We start from the raw sequence: 20,727 nt of genomic DNA, 5'->3' as shown, positions 1-20,727 counted from the left end.
TACCAATTGCCTGACAGTAAATATGCATTATATTAACATAAGATGTTATCATTGGGAAAACCTAAGTGAAGGGTAGAAAGGAATTCTGTGCTAGTTTTTGCAACTTTTTATATTTCTTTTTTTTAATGAACAAATGTTTTATTGGCATGTTCATCATTGTAAATAGCATCTGGCATGAAAAAGTTTTACCAAAACTTTTACATTGATTTTTACAAATTAGATGGCATTCTCAAAATGTATGTATAATTGTGTTCATTGAATAGTTGTATTTAGCAAAGCAAAAAGTTGCCGACTATAATAGACTTTGCAATGAAATCATGTTGACTGCATCAGCTTGTGCTATGTCTGACCTAACTTACTAGCAAGTTTATTTAACATGATATTAAGACATTTCCCCAAAGTTAAACTACATGTAACAAATCAACTCCAAAAATTAAAGTGGGACTTACAAGGGTTCTAGAAGATTCAAACTTGAAGTAAATCTTCAAAAATAAATATACAAAAAGAAATAAAATCTTGACTAATTTCAAAACAAAAATTTAAAAGAAAAAAACTGTAAGCTAAGATGCTGGGAGATATAAAAATGAAAGCAAGAAATGAACAGGACAAACAGACAAACAAAAACTCATAGACACAAAACAGTCTGGTGCTTACCAAAGAGTAAGGGGGAAGGCTCGTGATAGAAGAGGGAAAAGAGGATCAAATATATGGCGATGGAAGGAGAACTGACTGTGGGTAGTGAACACACAATGTGATGTACAGATGATGTATTATAGAATTGTACACTTGGAAACCTATGTAATTTTACTAACCAATGTCATGCCAATAAAGTAATTAAAAAATATATGTGATAAGAAATTCTAGTAAGTATTAACTAAATATAATAATGATAATTACAAAATAACCCTAACTTATTTGGGGGAAACTGAAAAGCCAGATGAGAAACAGATTGAAGAAAAGAGGTTAGTTTAAAGGGCTGAGAGGCTTATGCTATTAGGAAGAAGACTACATATAATGTTAAATTTAGACATTATATAACATTAACCATGAATACTAAAATTTAAAGAAAATCATGAAAATAAAAAACATTTACTCACTTATATGCGGAATCTAAAGAAAAGAATATGTGTATGAACTAATCAGAAACAGTTTTGGGGACACAAAAAACCGAGAGTTGTTAGATGGGCGGGGGGGAGGGGGTTGGGGATGGGGGGAAGGGTGAAGGGATTGGGGGGCGGCTGGTGACCACAGGATGGCCTCAGGGTTTTTTGAGAATTACTTTGGGGAACTTATTCAATAGTGTTTGGGGATTTTGTTGGGTGTCCGATGGACATGTGTCCTGTTTGGGAGACCACCTCAGGGATGCTGTGGATGCCTGGTCATGGCATTGTACACCAGAGGCTGGACATTAATGAATGCCAACTATAATTTTATGTGTATAATGTGATGGCTCGGTGTGAGGTCGGGGTGATGGTGGATGGGGGGAGGGGAGTTCACGGTGTGAGGGATGTAAAAATAAAATTAAAAATGAAAAAAAAAGAAAAAAAAACATTTAATTGTACAAAATAGTAGAAAGAACAAAAAAATACAATCAAACAAATGGATTATAGGAAAAGAAGAAAAAGCAGAAAAGAAAATGGTAAATACGAAAATAAGATAGATTTCAGCTTAAATATACACTACCATATATGAAGCATAACAAACCCCTCTACTGCATTCCATATAAAGATTGTTTATAAGACACCAACTAAAAACAAAGAAAGGTTAAGAATAACGAATGAAAAAAGATGTACTAGATAAATCTAAGTTTCAAATAGCAAGTTGGTATAGCAATATAAAACAGTGAGAGTAGAATTTAAGATACAATTAGTAATGACTAAAAGAAAATAAACCAAAGAAAATATAATTAAATTGAACATTATGCATTCAATCACTGTCTGAGAATATATAAGGCAGAAGGAAAGCTATGACATACTGAAAAATTTCAGTTTCCTTCTCACAGAAAATACATTATCAAGCAGACGGGGGAAAAAACCCAGTAAGTATAAAGATGATTTGAAACAACACAACTGAAAAGGTTATTCTAAAAACAAAGAAACAAATATACCATGTCACAATAATTGAAGCCTATATATCAACCACACATTTTTATGAAAATTTACTTTCTTTCTGGTTTCAACATTTAAGAGTCTAAATAAAAGAGGCAAGTTTCTCAAAATAAGTAATAAAATTGGAAAATGATTTTTACAACAAGAAAAATAAATCATATAACTGGAAACTAAAGAACACAATTTAGTCATGATTTAACCAAGAAATCATAATGGAAATTTGTAATGTTTTAACTGAATGTCAACTATATCTTAAAAACTGAAGAGTGTAGATAAAAATGATATATAAAAGAGAAAGGTTTAGCTTTTAAAACATATGTTAGGAAATAAGAGAGACTGAACATTAGTAAACAAAGAATTAGATTGAAGAAAGCTAGAATTAAAACAGAGCAAAGGTAAATAGAGTAGAAAAGAGGGAAAGTGCAAAATTTAAGGATAAGAAACACAAAGGAAATACAGAGATCTCAACAAAATGAAAACTTGTATTTTTCAATTTACTAATAAAATAGGTAAACACTTTTCCATAAAGGTATATGTACTCTGATGTTCATTGCAGCTTTGTTTATGGTGGCCAAGACATGGAAACAACCAAAGTGTCCTTTGATTGATGAATGGATAAAGAAGTTGTGGTATATATACAAAATGGAATGCTACTCTGACATAAGAAAAGATAAAATACTGCCATTTGCAACAACATGGATGGATCTTCAGATTATTATGCCAGATGAAATAAGTGAGACAGAAAAAGCCGAGAACCATATGACTTCACTGATATGGGGAATGCAAAAGTGAAAGCAACAAAGGAACAAGACAAACAAATAAAGAAACAAAAGACAGACAACAGTTTAATTGTTACCAGAGGGAAAGAGGGTAGGGGGGTGGTAGAAGAGGTTAAAGGGGATCAAATATATGGTGATGAAAGGAGAACTGACTTTGGGTGGTGAACACACAATGCCATATATAGATGAGGTATTATAGAATTGTACATTTGAAACCTATGTAGTTTTTTTGACCATTGTCACCCCAATAAATTTTAATCAAAAAGAAAAAAAACCTCTAAGAAGACTGCTCATGAAAAAGAAAAATGGAAAACCACATAAACAAAATTGGAATTAGATGAGGAAATGTATCTATAAAAATGTATAAATATTTAATAGAATTATATATAATTTTAGACATGTCACATGGATACAGCCATATGTAGTAAAAACATGTAACATACATCAACTTTCAATGTAGAGATTGTTTTCTGCAGGGAGGAAGATAATACTAGAAGGGAACTGCAGCTGTAGATGCAATGGTTATATTAACATTTGTTTCTTTCTAGTGATGGATCAATAGGTATTTGTCAACTTGTTCTCTATCTTTGTGTTTGAATTATATATATATGTATATATATACATATTTTACTTTTAATTATATATATACATAATTATATATACATATATACACATGTATATAGCAGGCTAAATTACAAATTCACTTTCTGAAGACTTTATCCAAAAAATCTTTTTAAAATTATTTCTTACATGAAGCAGCAATGCAAACTGAAATATTTCCTGTGTGTTAAGGCCCAGAAATCTGCATTTTTAATAAGTACTTCTTCTGTGGTGACATGGATCCACTTTGAGAGCCACTAGGGTATTTGAAAGCAAAAGATGTGGATGCATTTGATTTCTTCCTCTCTCAATTACCAAGACAATGACTTTGGCCAAGTTACTTAAACCACACTCCCAAATTTTTGTATTTCTAAATATAATAATATTCAAAATTATCACACACAATTAAATGAGATACTGATGTAGTACTACTCAAAGTCCCTGTAAAATGTATCATTGCTGTTCATAATGCCTTATCTATGACCAGATTTAAATGGTACTAAAATTTAACTTTAGAATACAAATTCAATTTACTCGCTACTTAGAGATTCCTCTTTATCAGTCAGCCATTTTTTCAAAAGATTCCATGAAATAGCTATTATGGTTGCTGCGATGAGAACAGGTAAAGCAATGTAGAAACCTAGAATCCACCGGTTCTTTCCACCCTTCCAAAAAGCTTTTTCCATGATTAAACCTAAAAATAAAAATACATTAAAAAATCAGAGTAAAAGAATTAATCTATTTTTACTTTGAAGTTGTAGAAAACTACAATGTTCTTAATTTTTGTTCTTATTTAGTAACATAATAGAACCATAATAGTTTGGACTACCTCTACTACCTCTAATTCTAAAAGAACAGAAACCAAGTTGCAACATATTTTACATTATATAGCAGCTACAGCAAAATCTCACTATAACCCTGTAAGTGGGGCCCAATAATTTCAATGATATATAATGTGGTATAGTGTAATTGCAAGGTTATCCAATAAATATGCATTGTTACAAGGTACATTATCAAAGAATTTCACTATATTTGTGCAAACACTGTTTTTCTTTATTAGATTGTTGACATTTTGCCATTAAGGATCTGTTTTTATATGTGGAGCCACCGTAATACTACTTAAACGGTATTGGCATGAAAACTAGGAGACTTGATTCCTAACCCTAATTCTGCAACTAGTTAGCACTAGGTATGGTGCCGTAAACATTCTTTAAGCTCCATGAGGAGAGGGACTTTGTTTCGCTTACTATACATCCCCGGGCCATAGGACCAGCACCTAGCATATATTAGGAGTTCAATAAATATTTGCTAACTAAATGAATGAATAAAAACTAAAGTCATGGTGAACAAATAGAACATTGTGCTAGCATCCCTCTGTGACCTCTTTGACAAAATTTATGGGTTTTTCTTATTTAAATTATAAACTCCTTCAGAGTAAAAGCTTATCTTTGATTTCCTTTATTTTTTCCTGTAACAGACACATAGGAATAGTGCCAGGAACAGAGTGAATGCTGTCTGTTAGAGCTGAAATCACAGGATCAATTACAAAGGGGGGAAATGTTGAAAGATAGTCTTAAAGGAGAAAGTCAATGATATCCATAAAAAAAAATTTTAAAAGATACCCTCAGCTTCAATCACGATATTTGAGAGTTAAAATTTGAAAAAAGAGCAAGATTAAGAAGGCATATTTGGTTTCCATTTCTTAAGAGAAGGCTATTTACTTTTCAATTACAAATACTGGTTTCTTACTAAGTGGCAAAAATCTAACATTTTTTTTCTGTGAAGATAAACTATTTGAGAATTTTATTAACGGGCTATGTAAAGAGACAGATACTTGCCTGGTGTTTCAGGGAACATAGAAGCGTCTCTGGAACGCAGTTTACAATCTGGAGGTTTGAAGCCTGGAGAACAATGGCACTCCATCTGGGAAGTGCACACCTAGGATCATTTTTTAAAAATTTAAATGATCATTTAGAAATATTTTCTCATAGAAATTAAAATTATTAGTTGGATCATCAAGATTACTTTCGTATTTTCATCTAGTATAATTTTATTTGATTTAGAAAGATAAGCCTATAAATCAAATTATTTCTTGCCCTAATGTAAACACACACACACACACACACACACACACTCTCACACACACAGAGCTTTTAAAACCTGTGAAGTTTTGGTTTGCATTTCCCCAATAGCCAGTGAAGCTGAGCATTTTTTCATATATCTGTTGGCCTTTTATATGTGTTCTTGGAAGAAGGGTCTGTTCAGGTCCTCTGGCTATTTTTTAATTGGATTGTGTCTTTTTCTGTTGTTGAATTGTATGAGTTCTTTATATATTTTGGATATTAGCCCCTTCTCAGAGGTGTTTGCAAATATTTTCTCTTATTTGGTTGGTTGCCTCTTTGTTTTGTTCTTGGTTTCATTTGCTGTGCAGAAGCTTTTCAGTTTGATATAGTCCATTTATTTATTTTTGCTTTTATTTCCCTTGCTTTTAAGGGGTGGTAGAAGAGGGTAAACGGGGTCAAGTATATAGTGATGGAAGGAGAACTGACTCAGGTGGTGAACACAATGCAATATATAGATGACATATTGCAGAATTGTACACTTGAAACTTGTATGATTCTACTAAGCAATGCCACCCCAATAAATTTAATAAAAATTTAAAAATAAATTAATTTTTAAAAAACTATAAATTAAGGCTCACAATATTCACATCAAGAAAATTTAACATCTTCAAACGTTAACCTAAAAATTTAGTGTGCAGTTTCAAAAACACATACTTAAATTAAAATGAAAATGAGATACTTTCAGTGGTGTGCTGGAGCCAGCTAGTATCAGCTCCCAGACCTGCTTGTGCACAACACTTCCCATCTCCAAGTTCAGTGAAATCACGTGTAATGCAGTATTTGCACTTACAAATGAAGACTTTACTCTCCCTCCAGGTGTTTATTAAACATTTATAAGCATAACACTGCCTTGACCACTATCAGGCTTTATTTTGTTTGTTTGCTTTGTTTGTTTGATTTTTAAACAAACAAACTTTTTGATGCACAACAGGGCATCAGATATTTAGGTATCTGATACTTACAAGAGGGCATCAGATACTTACAAGAGGGTATCAGATACTTAGATACAGCATAACATGGTTTATCTGATGGTTTCTGTAATTAATACATTAATTATTAAATAATAATATGGCAAACACCTTTATGTTGCCCACTATGTGTGAGTCTCTATTCTGAGGACTTTATACAGATTTACTCATTAAATCCTCATAACAGTGCTGTGAGGTCAGAATTATTATCATTCCCACTTTACAGATAAAAAACTGAGGCACAGATATTTAACTTGCCAAAAGCCACATGGCTAGTAAATGATAGAGCCAGGATTGAAACCCAAAAGATCTGGTTTCAGAAGCCCTGCTCTTGACCACTATGCTACGCTACCTCTCAAAATAACATAAAACATCTCTCAATTTCTAAGATCTCTCAATTTCTAAGATCTCTCAATTTCTAAGATTTAAAGCCATGAATCTAATGTCTCTATTTCATGGCTTAAATGTACAGGGAAAAAGGTATTGTGTTCAGGGTATCCAATGTCCCAGATTCTGTCATACAACCTACATGCTGGTGTGTGTGTGTGTGTGTGTGTGTGTGTGTGTGTGTGTGCGTGTGTGTGTGTGTGGCGGTGGCAGGCAGGGGGGCGGTGCATACTTTTACTCTGAAATATTTCACAGAAGTGATGTTAGCCTTCTCAGGAGATTTGGTGTCAATTTGTCCTAATATTGTACTGTTACTTTTTGATCACTTTGTTTAAGGTGCTGCCTTTCAAAATTTTCCACTGTAAGGTACTATGCTTCCATTTTAATTAATAACTAATTTCTGAGGAGACACTTGTAAGATTATATAAGTATCTGGGTCCTCATAAAACTTTCACCCACTAGTTTTAGCATTCACTGATAATTATTTAACTAAAGTAGTCCTTCTATATTGATTATACTATAAGGAAGAGTGTTCCTTTATCTCCATTTACGTGCTCAGTTATTGCTATTAGTAATATATTACTTATGTGGCCTAATGATTTTGACAAGGGTACCAAGACTACTCAATAGGGAGAGTCTCTTCAGCAAATGCTGTTGGAAAAAACTAAATATCCACTGCAAAAGAAGTTTCCCTTATTGCACACCATATACATAAATTAACTCAGGATGTATTAAAGACCTAAATGTAAGCCCTATGGCTATAAAACGCCTAGAAGAAAACATAGGGGGAAACCTTCATGAGATTGGACTTCTCGATTTCTTGAATATGACACTAAAAGCACAAGCAACAAAAGTAAAACCAGACAAAGCGGTCTATAACAACCTTAAAAACATTTGCGCATCAAAGGACACAACCACGTGAAAGACCAACTTATGAAACAGGAGAAAAGACTTGTAAATCATACATTTCATAAGGGGTTAATATCTAGAATATACAAAGAACTACAACTCAACTACAACAAAATCAAATAACCTGTTCAAAAACTAGGAAAAGGACTTGAATAAAACATTTCTATACAAATGACACACAAATGGCCAATAAGGATATGAACCAATGCTCAACATCACTAATCATAAGAGAAATGCATGATTTTTGTTCTAGTTCTTTAAAAATGTCATTGGGATTTTGATAGGGATTGCATTAAATCTGTATATTGCTTTGGGTAATATAGCCATTTTAACTATGTTGATTCTTCCATTTCATGAACACGGAATATATTTCCATTTCTGTATGTCTTCTTCCATTTCACTTCATAATGTCTTGTAGTGTTTGTTCAGTGTATAAGTCCGTCACATCCTTTGTTAAGTTTATTCCTAGATATGTTATTCTGTTTCTTGCAGTTGCAAAAGGAGTTGCTTATTTTTATTTCTTTTTCTGAAATTTCATTTTTAGTATATAGGAACACAATGGATTTTTGTACATTGATTTTATATCCTGCCACTTTACTGTATTTCTTTATTATTTCTAATAGTTTTTGTGGAGTCTTTAGGTTTTTCTATATAAGGAAACATGTCATCTGCAAAAAGTGACAATTTGACTTCTTTATTCCGAGTCCAAATGCCTTTCATTTCTTTCTCTTGCCTGATTGCTCTGGCAAGGATTTCCAATACCATGTTGAATAACAGTGATATAAAGGGGCATCCCTTTCTTTTTCCTGATTGCAGAGGAGAAACTTTCAGTTTTTCACCATTAAGTATGTTATTAGTTGAGGGTTTGTCATATATGGCCTTTATTACATTGAGGTACTTTCCTTGTATATTTTATTAAGGGTTTTAACCATAAATGAATGTTGTATATTGTCAAATACTTTTTCTACATCTACTGATAGGATTATATGATTTTTATCCTTGATTTATGTGGTTTATCACATTGATCAATTTGCATATATATATGCTGAACTATCCTTGTGCCTCTGGAATAAACCCCACTTGATCGTGATGTGTAATATTTTTAATGTATTGTACTAGATTTGCTAGTATTTTGTTTAGGATTTTTGCATCTGTATTCATTGGAGACATTGGTCTGTAGTTTTCTTTTTGTGTGTTATTTTTACCAGGTTTCGGTATCAGGGTAATGTTGGCCTCATAAAATGAGTTATGAAGTATTGCCACTTCTTCCATTTTTTTGGAAGAGTTTGAGAAGGACAAGTATTAAATCATCTTTGAATGTTTGGTAGAATACATTAGTGAAGCCATCTGGTCCTGGACTTTTGCTTTTGGGGAGAAATAGAACAAAAAAGCATCAGATTTGTATGAAATCACACACACACACACACACACACACACACACACATAAAAAAACCAAACAGCCAAAGCAATCCTGAGAAAAAAGAACAAGGCTGAAGTTATCATATTCTCTGACTTCAATTATTACTATAAAAAATACAAAAAGCGACAAAAATCAAAACAGCATGGTATGGGCAGAAAAACAGACACATAGACCAATGGAACATAATTAAGAACCCAGAAGTAAACCCACATATTTATGGGCAGACAATTTTCGATAAATGAGCCAAAAACATACAATGGAGAAAAGAAAGCCTCTTAAATAAATGGTGCTGGGAAAATTGGAAAGCCATGTACAAAAGAATGAAATTAGACTGTTATCTGTCATCAGACACCAAAATTAACTCAAAACGGATCAAACACCTAAATATAAGACCTAAAACAATTAAATGCATAAAAAATAACATTAAACCTATGGACCTAGGTCTTAGAGAGGATTTTATGAATTTGACCCTAAAGGCAAGGGTGGTAAAAGCAAAAATAAATGGGAATATATCAAACTAAAAAGCATCTGCACATCAAAAGAAACCATAAACAAAACAAAAGGCAAATGGGAGAAGATATTTGCAAACAATATGTAAAATAAGGGGCTAATATCCAAAATATATAAAGAGCTTATACAACTCAACAACAAAAAAAACAAACTGGCCATCAGACACATGAAAAAATACTCAACATCCCTACCTATAAGGGAAATGCAAATCAAAACCACAATAAGGTATATCTCACACTTGGTAGAATGGCTATTATAAACAAGACAAGAAATAACAAGTCCTGGAGAGGATGTGGAGTAAAAGTAACTCATACATTGCTAGTGGGAATGTAAATTGGTACAGGCACTATGGAAAACAGTATGGAAGTTCCTCAAAATATTAGGATTAGAGCTACCACGTGGCCCAGCAGTCCCTCTTCTGGGTATCTGTCTGAAAAATTTGAGAACATTTATTTGTAAAGCTATATGTACCCCTATCTTCACGGTAGCCAAGACAGGGAAACAACCCTATAGATAGATAGATCTTTGATGGATAATTGGATAAAGATGTGGTACATACACACAATGGAGTACTACTCTGCCATAACAAAAGATGAAATCCTGCTATCTACAACATGGATGGATTTTGAGAATATCACGCTAAATGAAATAAGTCAGACATTAAAGGACAAGAATCATATATCACTCATATGTGAGATATAAAACAGAAAGCAACAAATAAATGAACAAAACAAAGGAAAAAAACTCATTGACAGAGATAAGAATATGGTGGTTACTGGAAAAGAAGGGTGGTGAGGGATGCTGAAAAGTGTAAAGGGGTTAAATATATTGTGACAGAAGGAGACTAAACTTTATGTGATGAGTACACAATCCAATATACAGATGATATATTATAATATTATACACTTGAAACATAATCTTATTAACCAGTGTCACCCCAGTAAATTTAATTCTAAAATGGAAGAGTAAAAAAACAAAATTTTTTAAAAAACGCTTTTTTCTTTATATATAGTACCATGTTATCTTTATTGAATCAGTGAGTGACTGAATTAATTAGCACACTCATACACATAAACATATTTGATAAATGAATAAATTAATTTATATATATGTACACATATGCATACAATGCATACAATGCAAACAATGCTTTTAGGAGAAGAGTTATCTCTGTATTGCAAAAAGATGGCTAATTTTGCTTTCTACTTTAGATTTCTAAATATTCCAAGTCTTCCATGATGATGAGTAAATAGTACATCTTTTATGGGGAAAGAAAAGAATAAGTAATGTCTATGAATCTGAAGGAGAACTTAGATTGTAAACAGGCAAACAATTGCACTGTTAGAGAAATTTAGCCTCAAAATAAGTTTTATACTGCATGCACAGAGTGTTCAAATGTAGTATTTATAACATTCATTGCTCAAGAGGATCGAGAGTAAAAAAGACGAGGAGGAGGAGGCAATTTTTTACTTTGTAAGCAAAATTAAGTGTTTTGATATTTTGGGAATGTAATCTATCATTAGTAAAATTTTAAATATAGAGGTCCTTCAACCAAGCAGTCGCACTCCTGGTAAACATCCCACAGCAATATAGGTGCCAGCATGCAAGGACATACACACATAGAGGCTTATTTATCACAACTATATCTACAAACTTAGAAGGATTTAAGTTTGTTGAACAACAAAAGTAAGATATAGAAATGTGTGATATGATCTATATCAAAATCTAATATCAATCCATGGATAGATGATAGATCAATCGATAGATAGATAGATAGATAGATAGATAGATAGATAGATACTCATTCAGCAAATATTTGAGTTCCTAGTATGTGCTAAGCAGAGTTGTGGGCTCTTGCTCATATCAAAGAATATATATGTACATGAATATATCTCTGTACATGATTAAATAAATCTAGAATAAACAAAGAAGAAATGATTCCTGGTACACTGATAATAAGAGAACAATACAAAAATTAATCCAATAACACTGGTATGATTATATAAAGTTAAACATATTAGTGAATATATGTATATATAAATGTGTGAATGCAAAGAGACACTTCAAAAAATAAACTATAATAAAGCAATATAATTAGGTGGGGTGTCAGTGGTAACATAAGTAGTTTAATGACTATTGTATATCAAATGAGCCTTGCCCATTTATTTATTCCTTTCGCATATTTAAATTTATGACTGCTGAAAGTGTTCAAAAGAAACAATATTTTTAAATTGGAATAATGCTTTACACTTGTTTTCAAATGTGTTTTTTTAACTTACTAATACTACAATTTGTTTTTTCTTATTATTCTAATATTTATTATTCTAATATTGTGTGATTTTTTGTCTTTAAGCTAATTATCTGAAAGGCAATCTATTGAAAGCCAATTTACCTAGGCCAACTGTAGTCTAGGCAATATCAGTTTGTCTGCTAGTGAACTCATCAAATAGTTATTTGGTATTTGGATGCCAAATAATCACATATGAGTATTTACTGGGGTTTTTTAAGCTATTAATTTACAGAATGATTAACTAGATATGTTGGATGTCACTGCATTGGAAGATTTCTGTAAAGTTTTAGTAAAGCAGTTTTCACTGTGTCTTCAGAAAAGCATTTTAATGAATTTCCTATTTATGTATGCCTAATTCATATTTCGCTAGCTATAGCAGCAGAGACCCACTCTTTAACATTTTTGCGAACACCAATTTCTGATCTGACATATAAGGATCTTGCAAGTCACCACTCCATCCTAACAAGTAAAAAGATAAACAAATTTTATAAGTCAACAATTCTTATTATATCCATCATAGAAGTAATATTACAACTCTTACCTCCAAAACTGGAGAGACTGTCAAGCAAATACAGAGAATCACAACTTACTAGAGCAGAAACCCTACAGCATAAAACCACCATGGGAATCAGTCCCAGGGTAGAAAAAATTAAATTGTTGTTGATGTACTACTGGCAGCTCAGTTTAGAAAAGTCTGAGAGTTAAAAACTCCATGGGCTAGATGACTGGATTAAGAAGCTGTGGTACATTTATACAATGGAGTATTACGCAGCCATAAAGAAGAAAGAAATCTTATCATTTGCAGCAACATGGATGGATCTAGAGAACATTATGTTAAGTGAAATAAGTCAGAAAGAGAAAGACAAGTACCATATGATCTCACTTATATATGGAATCTAAAGAAAAGACTATGTGAATGAACTAATCAGAGTCAGTTTTGGGGACGCAGAGAAAAAACCGAGAGTGGTTAGATGGGTGTGTGGGAGGGGGTTGGGGATAAGGGGAAAGGTGAAGGGATTTGGAAGCAGCTGGTAACCACAAGATGGCCTCAGGGTTTTTTTTTTGAAAATTAATTTGGGGAAGGTATTCTATAATGTTGTAAAGATTTTGTTGGGTATCCGATGGACATGCGTCCTATTTGGGAGACCACCTCAGGGATACTGTGGATACCTGATCATGGCATTGTACATCAGAAGCTAAACATTAATGAATGCCAACTATAATTTTATATATATAATGTGATGGTTCAGTGTGAGGTCGGAGGGATAGTGGATGGGGGGAGGGGGGTTCACAGTATGAGGGATATAAATGATGAACGTCTAAGTATTACCTTGTTTTGTACACCTGAAACTAATAAATAAATTAATTAATTAAAAAAAAAATCCTAGAAAGAAATATGATAAAATACTAAAAAAAAATAAATAAATAAAAGTAGAGCTCCAGAAGAAGCAGATTTCCATGGCATTCTCATTATGCAGAGAGGTAAACAACAAATAAATAAGCCATACATGAATATGAAATTAACAGCATGATAATTGCTTTACTCTTAGAGTGTGTGCGATATTCAATCCTCAAATAAACACTTACTTAACCTCAAAAAAAAAAAAAAAAAAAAAACTCCATGGGCTATAACCCAAAGTGTAAAATAAATATCCATGAGTCCAAAAAAAAAAAAAAAAAAACCTCCATGGGGCTCAGTTAATGGTGGGTCCCCGCACTTTTATGAGTTTTACATTCAGATGCTAGAACAGATGCTCACATTGAATATAGAAGAAAAATTCCCTTGTATTTCCAGCCAGGGGAGGGGAAAGAAACAAGTCAAAATACACCAGAGTATTCTGTTCTTCTTAACATGGCCTAACCTCAAAAGAAACTATTTTACCAGAGCCTAAATTTACTGAAGTTTTTTCAGAGCCTAACTGACATAGGGGAAGGGAAATACCCAACTCTAGTAATACTCTAGCCATCCTGTCCTACCTAAGGGGGTAAAAGAGAAATTCACAGCCCAGAGGTATAGGGCTCACTAAAAGACTGAGGCCTAATTATAGGACTAGAGAAAGCTTCCCCTCCTCTTCCACACATCTTACCACTACATTACTGCAGTTCCATTTACCCAGTACATAATGCCCAGCTATTAAGAAAAAAGTTGCAAGGCATATGAAAAAGGAAAAAGTATATTTTGAACAGACAAAGCAAGCTCAGCTATGGCAAGAAAGTTGTAATTATCAGACCAGGAATTTAAAACAACCAAGATTAATATAATATGCTAAGGGCTAGTGGATAAAGTAGAGAGCATGCAAATAAAGATGGATAAAATAAGCAGAGAGATGGAAATTCTAAGAAAGAACCAAAAAGAAATGCTAGAGATAAAAACTGTAATTGAAATGAAAAATGCCTCTGATGGGGTCAGGAGCAGATTTGTCAAGGCTGAAGAAAAAATCTCAGAATTTGAGGATATCGCAATAGAAACTTCCAAAATGACACGCAAAGAGAAAAAAGACTGGGGTGGCGGGGGGTGGAATGGCGGGGAGGGCAAGCCAGAAATTCCAGGAAGAATGAGCAATTACAAAAGATATAACATGTGTAATGGGAATACCAGAAGGCAAAGAAAGAAAGAAACAAGAAATGTAAAGCAAAATGACTGAGAATTTTGCAAAATTAAGGTCAGACACCAAACCACAGATCCAGGAAACTCAGAAAACACAGAACAGGATAAATGACAAAAATTTACACCTACGTATCATATTCAAACTTCAGAAAATCAAAGACAAAGAAAAGTCCTGAAAGAAGCCAGAGGGGGTTAAACCCCTTGCCTGGAGAAGCACAAGGATAAAAATCACATTGGAAATGATGCAAGAAAGAGCATGGCGTGAAATGTTTCCAGAGTTCATAAGAAAAAAATTGCCAGGCTAGAGTTTGTTATCCCTCAAAAGTGAAAAAGAAATAGATTTTTCTCAAACAAAAATTGAGAAATTTGTCTTCAGTAGACCTCCCTTAGAAGAAATGATAAAAGAAGTTTATCAGAGAAGAAAATTATATAGGTCAGAAAAATCAGATTTACATTAAAAAAAGAGCATTAGAAATGGAATAAGTGAACACAAAATAAAAACTTTTATGGTTCCTCTTCATAATTGACCTAATAGTTACCTAATTATTCAAAATAATAATAGCAACAATGTATTAGATTAAGTATGCTTCTGCGTAAGTAAAATGACAGCATGATACAAGTGATGGGAGGGTATATATGGATTATTTTCTTACTATAAGGTTACCTACACTACAAGCGGTAGAGTTGAAAGAGGACCTATGAGGTGTGATCCAACAATATGGTGATTGTTTAAATTTAAAAAATATATTACAGCAAAAGGCACATTGCCATTTATTCCCCTCAAATACTCCTCCTCTCTTTGAACACACTTATCCCATCGTGCCAGTTTCTGAAGCAGTTCTAAGGTCAGAAGCAGAATTAAAGGGAATTAAGACTTATAGATACAGATAACATTTTGATGGTTTCCAGATGGGAGGGCTGTTGGGGGTGAGTGAAAAAGATGAAGGGATTAAGAAGTACAAATTGGTTGTTAAAAGTAGTCATGGGGATGTAGGGTATAGCATAAAGGATAGAGCCAATAATATTGTAATAACTGTGTATTGTGTCAGATGGGTACTAGATTTATCAGAGTGATAGATGGGAGGGGTTGCAGGCAGGGCTTAGGAGGGATTAAGAACTACAAATTGGTAGCTATAAAACAGTCATAGGGAAGTAAAGTTAAAGCACAGGAAATATAGTCAATAATATGGTAATAACTATATATAGTGCCAATGGGTATTAGACTAATCAGGGGGACCACTTCTAAAATTACATAAATGTCTAACTACTATGTTGTACCCCTGAAATAAATACAAAATATTGTTGAATGTCAACTGTCATTGATGAATTAAAAGAGGGGTGAAAAGGATATAGGGGAATAAAGGGTTCAAATTTCCAGGTATAAAACAAATAAGGTATGCAGGTGAAATGAACAGCACAGGAAATACAGTCAATAATATTGTGATAGTGTGGTACAGTGTCAGATGGTTGCTGGACTTATGGTGATCACTTCTTTACATATATAAATGTTGAATAACAATGGTGTATACCTGAAACTTATATAATATTGTATGTTAGCTACATTTTAGTAAAAATATTTTTCAAAAAAAAGAACTTTCCAAACCTGGGGAGAGACTTGGACATCCAAATCCATAAAACTAACAGATCACCTCCATATCTCAATACAAAATGACCTTCTCTAAGACATATTACAATGATACTCACAAAAATCAAAGACAAAGAGAAAATCTGAAAAACTAGCAAGAGGAAAACAATTACTGTAATCTACAAAGGAACCCCCAACAGGCTATCACTGGATTTCTCAGCAGACACCCTTAAGGCGTCAGGAGAGAGTGGAATGACATATTCAAAGTGTTGAAAGAAAAAAAATTAGCCAAGAATACTCCATTCGGCAAACTTATCCTTCAGAAATGAAGAAGAAATAAAAACTTTCCCAGACAGGCAAAAATTGAGGGAATTCATCACCACTAGGCCTGCCTTACAAGAAATGCTGAAAGGAGTTCTTCCATCTGAAATAAAAAAACTTAATCAGTAACATGAAAACATAAAAATATATACAAAACACTGGTAAAACTAAATACACAGATTTAGAAAATTCTAAATCTGTAATGTTTGTCCACTAACCATGTAATAATAGTATACAGGTTAAAGGAAAATATTATTAAAATAATTATAACTACTATAGTTTGCTAATAAATACATATCAAAAAAGGTAAATTATGACATCAAAAATATAAAAGAAGGCAGTAAATGGTTAGAACTTTTGTATATGATTGAAGTTAAGTTTGCAATTAGCTTAAGATAGACTATTTTATCTACTATTTATTTTATGTAAATCTCATGGTAATCACAAAACAAAAACCTATACTTGATTCACAAAAGACAAAGAGTGGGGATTCAGAGTACACCATCCTCCGAAAGGCACCAACTTACATAAGCAGGCAGAAAAAAAAAGGCGGAAAAGAACAAGGGAAAAAAAACACAGCCAGAAAGCAGTTAGAGAGGGGCATTAATAAGTCCTTGCATATCAACAATTACTCAAAAGATTAATAAAATTAATTAACTAAACAAAAGGTACATAGTAGATGCATAAAATGAATGGATGAAAAAAAAATGCAAAGCCCAATTAAATTCTACCTTCAAGAGACTGATTTCACTTTTTTTTTTAAGATTTATTTTATTTTTAATTGGGGAAGGGGAACAGGACTTTATCGGGAAACAGTGCATACTTCCAGGGCTTTTTTTTTTCCAAGTCAAGTGGTTGTCCTTTCAATCTTATTAGTGTAGGGTGCTGTTCCGCTTCAAGTTGTGGTTCTTTCAGTCTTAGTTGATTTCACTTTTTCTTTTTTCAATTTATTGGGGTGACAATTGTTAGTGAAATTACATAGATTTCAGGTGTACAATTCTGTATTACATCATTTATAAATCCCATTGTGTGTTCACCACCCAGAGTCAGTTGTCCTTCCATCACCATATATTTGATCCCCTTTACCCTCATCTCCCTCCCCACACACCCCCTACCCTTTGGCAATCACTAAACTATTGTCAGTGTCCATGAGTTTTTGTTTCTCATGTGTTTGTCTTGTTCTTTTGTTGTTTTTGGTTTCTACACCACATATCAGTGAAATCATATGGATCTCTCCTTTTGCTGTCTGACTTATTTCGCTTAGCATTATACTCTCAAGATCCATCAATGTTGTCACAAATGTTTCTATATCACCTTTTCTTACCGCCGAATAGTATTCCATGGTATATATATATACCACAACTTCTTTATCCATTCATCTATTGAAGGACATTTTGGTTGTTTCCATGTCTTGGCCACCGTAAACAAAGCTGCAATGAACATTGGAGCACATGTGACTTTATGTATAAATGCTTTCAAATTTTTTGGGCAGATACCCAGGAGAGAAATTGCTCGGTCATATGGTAATTCTATTCGTAATTTTTTGAGGAACCTCCACACTGCCTTCCATAACGGCTGCTCCAGTCTGCATTCCCAGTGTATGAGGGTTCCTTTTTCTCCACAGCCTCTCCAACACTTGTTACTATTTGACTTTTTGATGATAGCCATTCTGACTGGGGTGAGGTGATATCTCATTGTGGTTTTTATTTGCATTTCTCTGATGATTAGTGATGTTGACCATTTTTTTCATTTTGTATGTCCTATTTGCCATTTGTATGTCCTCTTTGGAGAAATGTCTCTTCAGGTCCTCTGCCCATTTTTCAATTGGGTTGTTTTTTTGTTGTTGAGTTTCATGAGTTCCTTGTACATTTTGGATATTAGCCCAAATGGATCAAGTCTTTGATCCATTCTGAATTAATTTTGGTACATGGTGAAGATAGCAGTCCAGTTTCATTCTTTTACATGTGGCTATCCAATTCTCCCAGCACCATTTATTGAAGAGGCTGTCTTTCCTTCATTGTATGTTTTTTGCTTCTTTGTCAAAAATTATCTGTCCATATTTATGTGGTTTTATTTCTGGGTTCTCAATTCTATTCCATTGATCTATGTGTCTGTTTTTCTGCCAATACCATGCTGTTTTGATTATTGTAGCCCTGTAGTACAAGCTAAAGTCGGGGAGGGCGACACCTCCAGTATTGTTCTTTTTTCTTAAGATTGCTTTGGCTATTCAGGGTCTTTTGTGGTTCCAAACAAATCTGATGATTTTTTTGTCTATTTATTTAAAAAAATGGCATTGAGATTTTGATGGGGATTGCATTAAATCTGTATATTGCTTTGGTAATATAGCCATTTTAACTATGTTGATTCTGCCAATCCATGAGCACGGAATGTCTTTCCATTTCTTTGTGTCTTCTTCAATTTCTTTCAAAAATGTCTTATAATTTTCAGCATATAAATCCTTCACATCCTTGGTTAAGTTTATTCCTAGGTATTTTATTCTTTTTGCTGCAATTGCAAAGGGAATTGTTTTTTGTATTTCTTTTTCTGAGATTTCATTGTTAGTATATAGGAATGCAATGGACTTTTGTACGTTGATTTTGTAGCCAGCAACTTGACTGTATTCACTGACTGTTTCTAACAGCTTTTTGGTGGAGTCTTTAGGGTTTTCTATATATAGCATCATGTCATCTGGAAAGCGTGATAATTTAACTTCTTCATTCCCAATTTGGATACCTTTTATTTCTTTCTCTTGCCTGATTGCTCTGGCAAGGACTTCCACACTATGTTGAAAAAGCAGAGGTGATAGGGGAAAGCCCTGTCCTGTTCCTGAACATAGAGCAAAGGGCTTCAGTTTTTAACCATTAATTATGAGATTAGCTGAGAGCTTGTCATATATGGTGTTTATTATGTTAAGGTTTTTTCCTTCTATACCTATTTTATTAAGTGTATTAATCATATATGTGTGTTGTATCTTGTCAAATGCTTTTTCTGCATCAATTGATATAATCATATGATTTTTGTCCTTTATTTTGTTTATGTGATGTATCACATTCATGGATTTGCGGGTGTTGAACCATCCTTGTGCCCCGGGGATGAACCCCACTTGGTTGTGACGAATAATCTTTTTAATGCATTGTTGTAATCGATTTGCTAAAATTTTGTTTAGGATTTTTGCATCAGTATTCATCAGAGATATTGGTCTGTAGTTTCCTTTTTTTGTGTTGTCCTTACTAGGTTTTGGTATCAGGGTAATGTTGGCCTCATAAAATGAGTTAGGGAGTACTGTCTCTTCTTCAATTTTTTTGGAAGAGTTTGAGCAGGATTGGTATTAGATCCTGTTAGAAGGTTTGGTAGAATTCACTAGTGAACCCATCTGGTGCCAGACTTTTGCTTTTGGGAAGGTTTTGGATGACTGATTCAATTTTGTTACTGGTGATTTGTCTGTTTAGTTTTTCCAGTTCTTCATGGATCAGCCTTGGAAGGCTATATGTTTCTAAGAACTTGTCTATTTCTTCTAGGTTATTGAATGTGGTGGCATATAAGCCTTCATAGTATTCTTGCATGATCCTTTGTATTTCTGTGGTGTCCGTGATAACTTCCCCTTTTTCATTTCTGATTTTGTTAATTAGTGTCTTCTCTCTTTTTATCTTAATGAGTCTAGCCAACGGTTTGTTGATTTTGTTAATCTTTTCAAAGAACCAGCTCTTTGTCACATTAATTTTTTCTATTGTCTTTTTGTTCTCTGTTTCCTTTAGTTCCGCTCTGATTTTTGTTATTTCCTTTCTTCTGCTGACCTTCAGTTTCACTTGTTCTTCTCTTTCTAGTTCTTTAAGGTGTAACATGAGGTTATTTACTTGGGATTTTTTTGGTTTCTTGATTTAGGCCTGTAATGATATAAATTTCCCTCTTAAAGCTGCTTTCCTGGCATCCCAAAAATTTTGGTAGGATGCATTTTCATTGTCATTTGTTTCTATGTATCTTTTGATCTCTCCTCTAATTTCTTCTTTGACCCAGTCGTTCTTTAAAAGTATGTTGTTTAATCTCCATGTATTTGTGTTTTCTCCTGCTTTCTTTTTGCAGTTGATATCCAACTTCAAAGCCTTGTGATCAGAGAATATG

General features: G+C 33.3%; 1 protein-coding gene across 1 annotated transcript in view; it reads right to left on the bottom strand.

Moving 5' to 3' along the window:
• ADAM32 (ADAM metallopeptidase domain 32) overlaps positions 1-20,727 on the bottom strand; it is a 147,036-nt gene that overhangs the window by 20,055 nt on the left and 106,254 nt on the right. The window contains exons 18-19 of the mRNA XM_081045781.1: positions 5,326-5,425; positions 4,022-4,181 (exon numbers count right to left, since the gene is read on the bottom strand). Of these exons, the coding sequence (XP_080901907.1) occupies positions 4,022-4,181; positions 5,326-5,425 (260 nt within the window). The remainder of the gene's footprint in view (positions 1-4,021; positions 4,182-5,325; positions 5,426-20,727) is intronic.

This window comes from Rhinolophus hipposideros (assembly GCF_964194185.1).
Source record: "Rhinolophus hipposideros genome assembly, chromosome: 4".
NCBI lineage: Eukaryota > Metazoa > Chordata > Mammalia > Chiroptera > Rhinolophidae > Rhinolophus > Rhinolophus hipposideros.
This window is presented reverse-complemented; position numbering and strand designations above follow the sequence as displayed.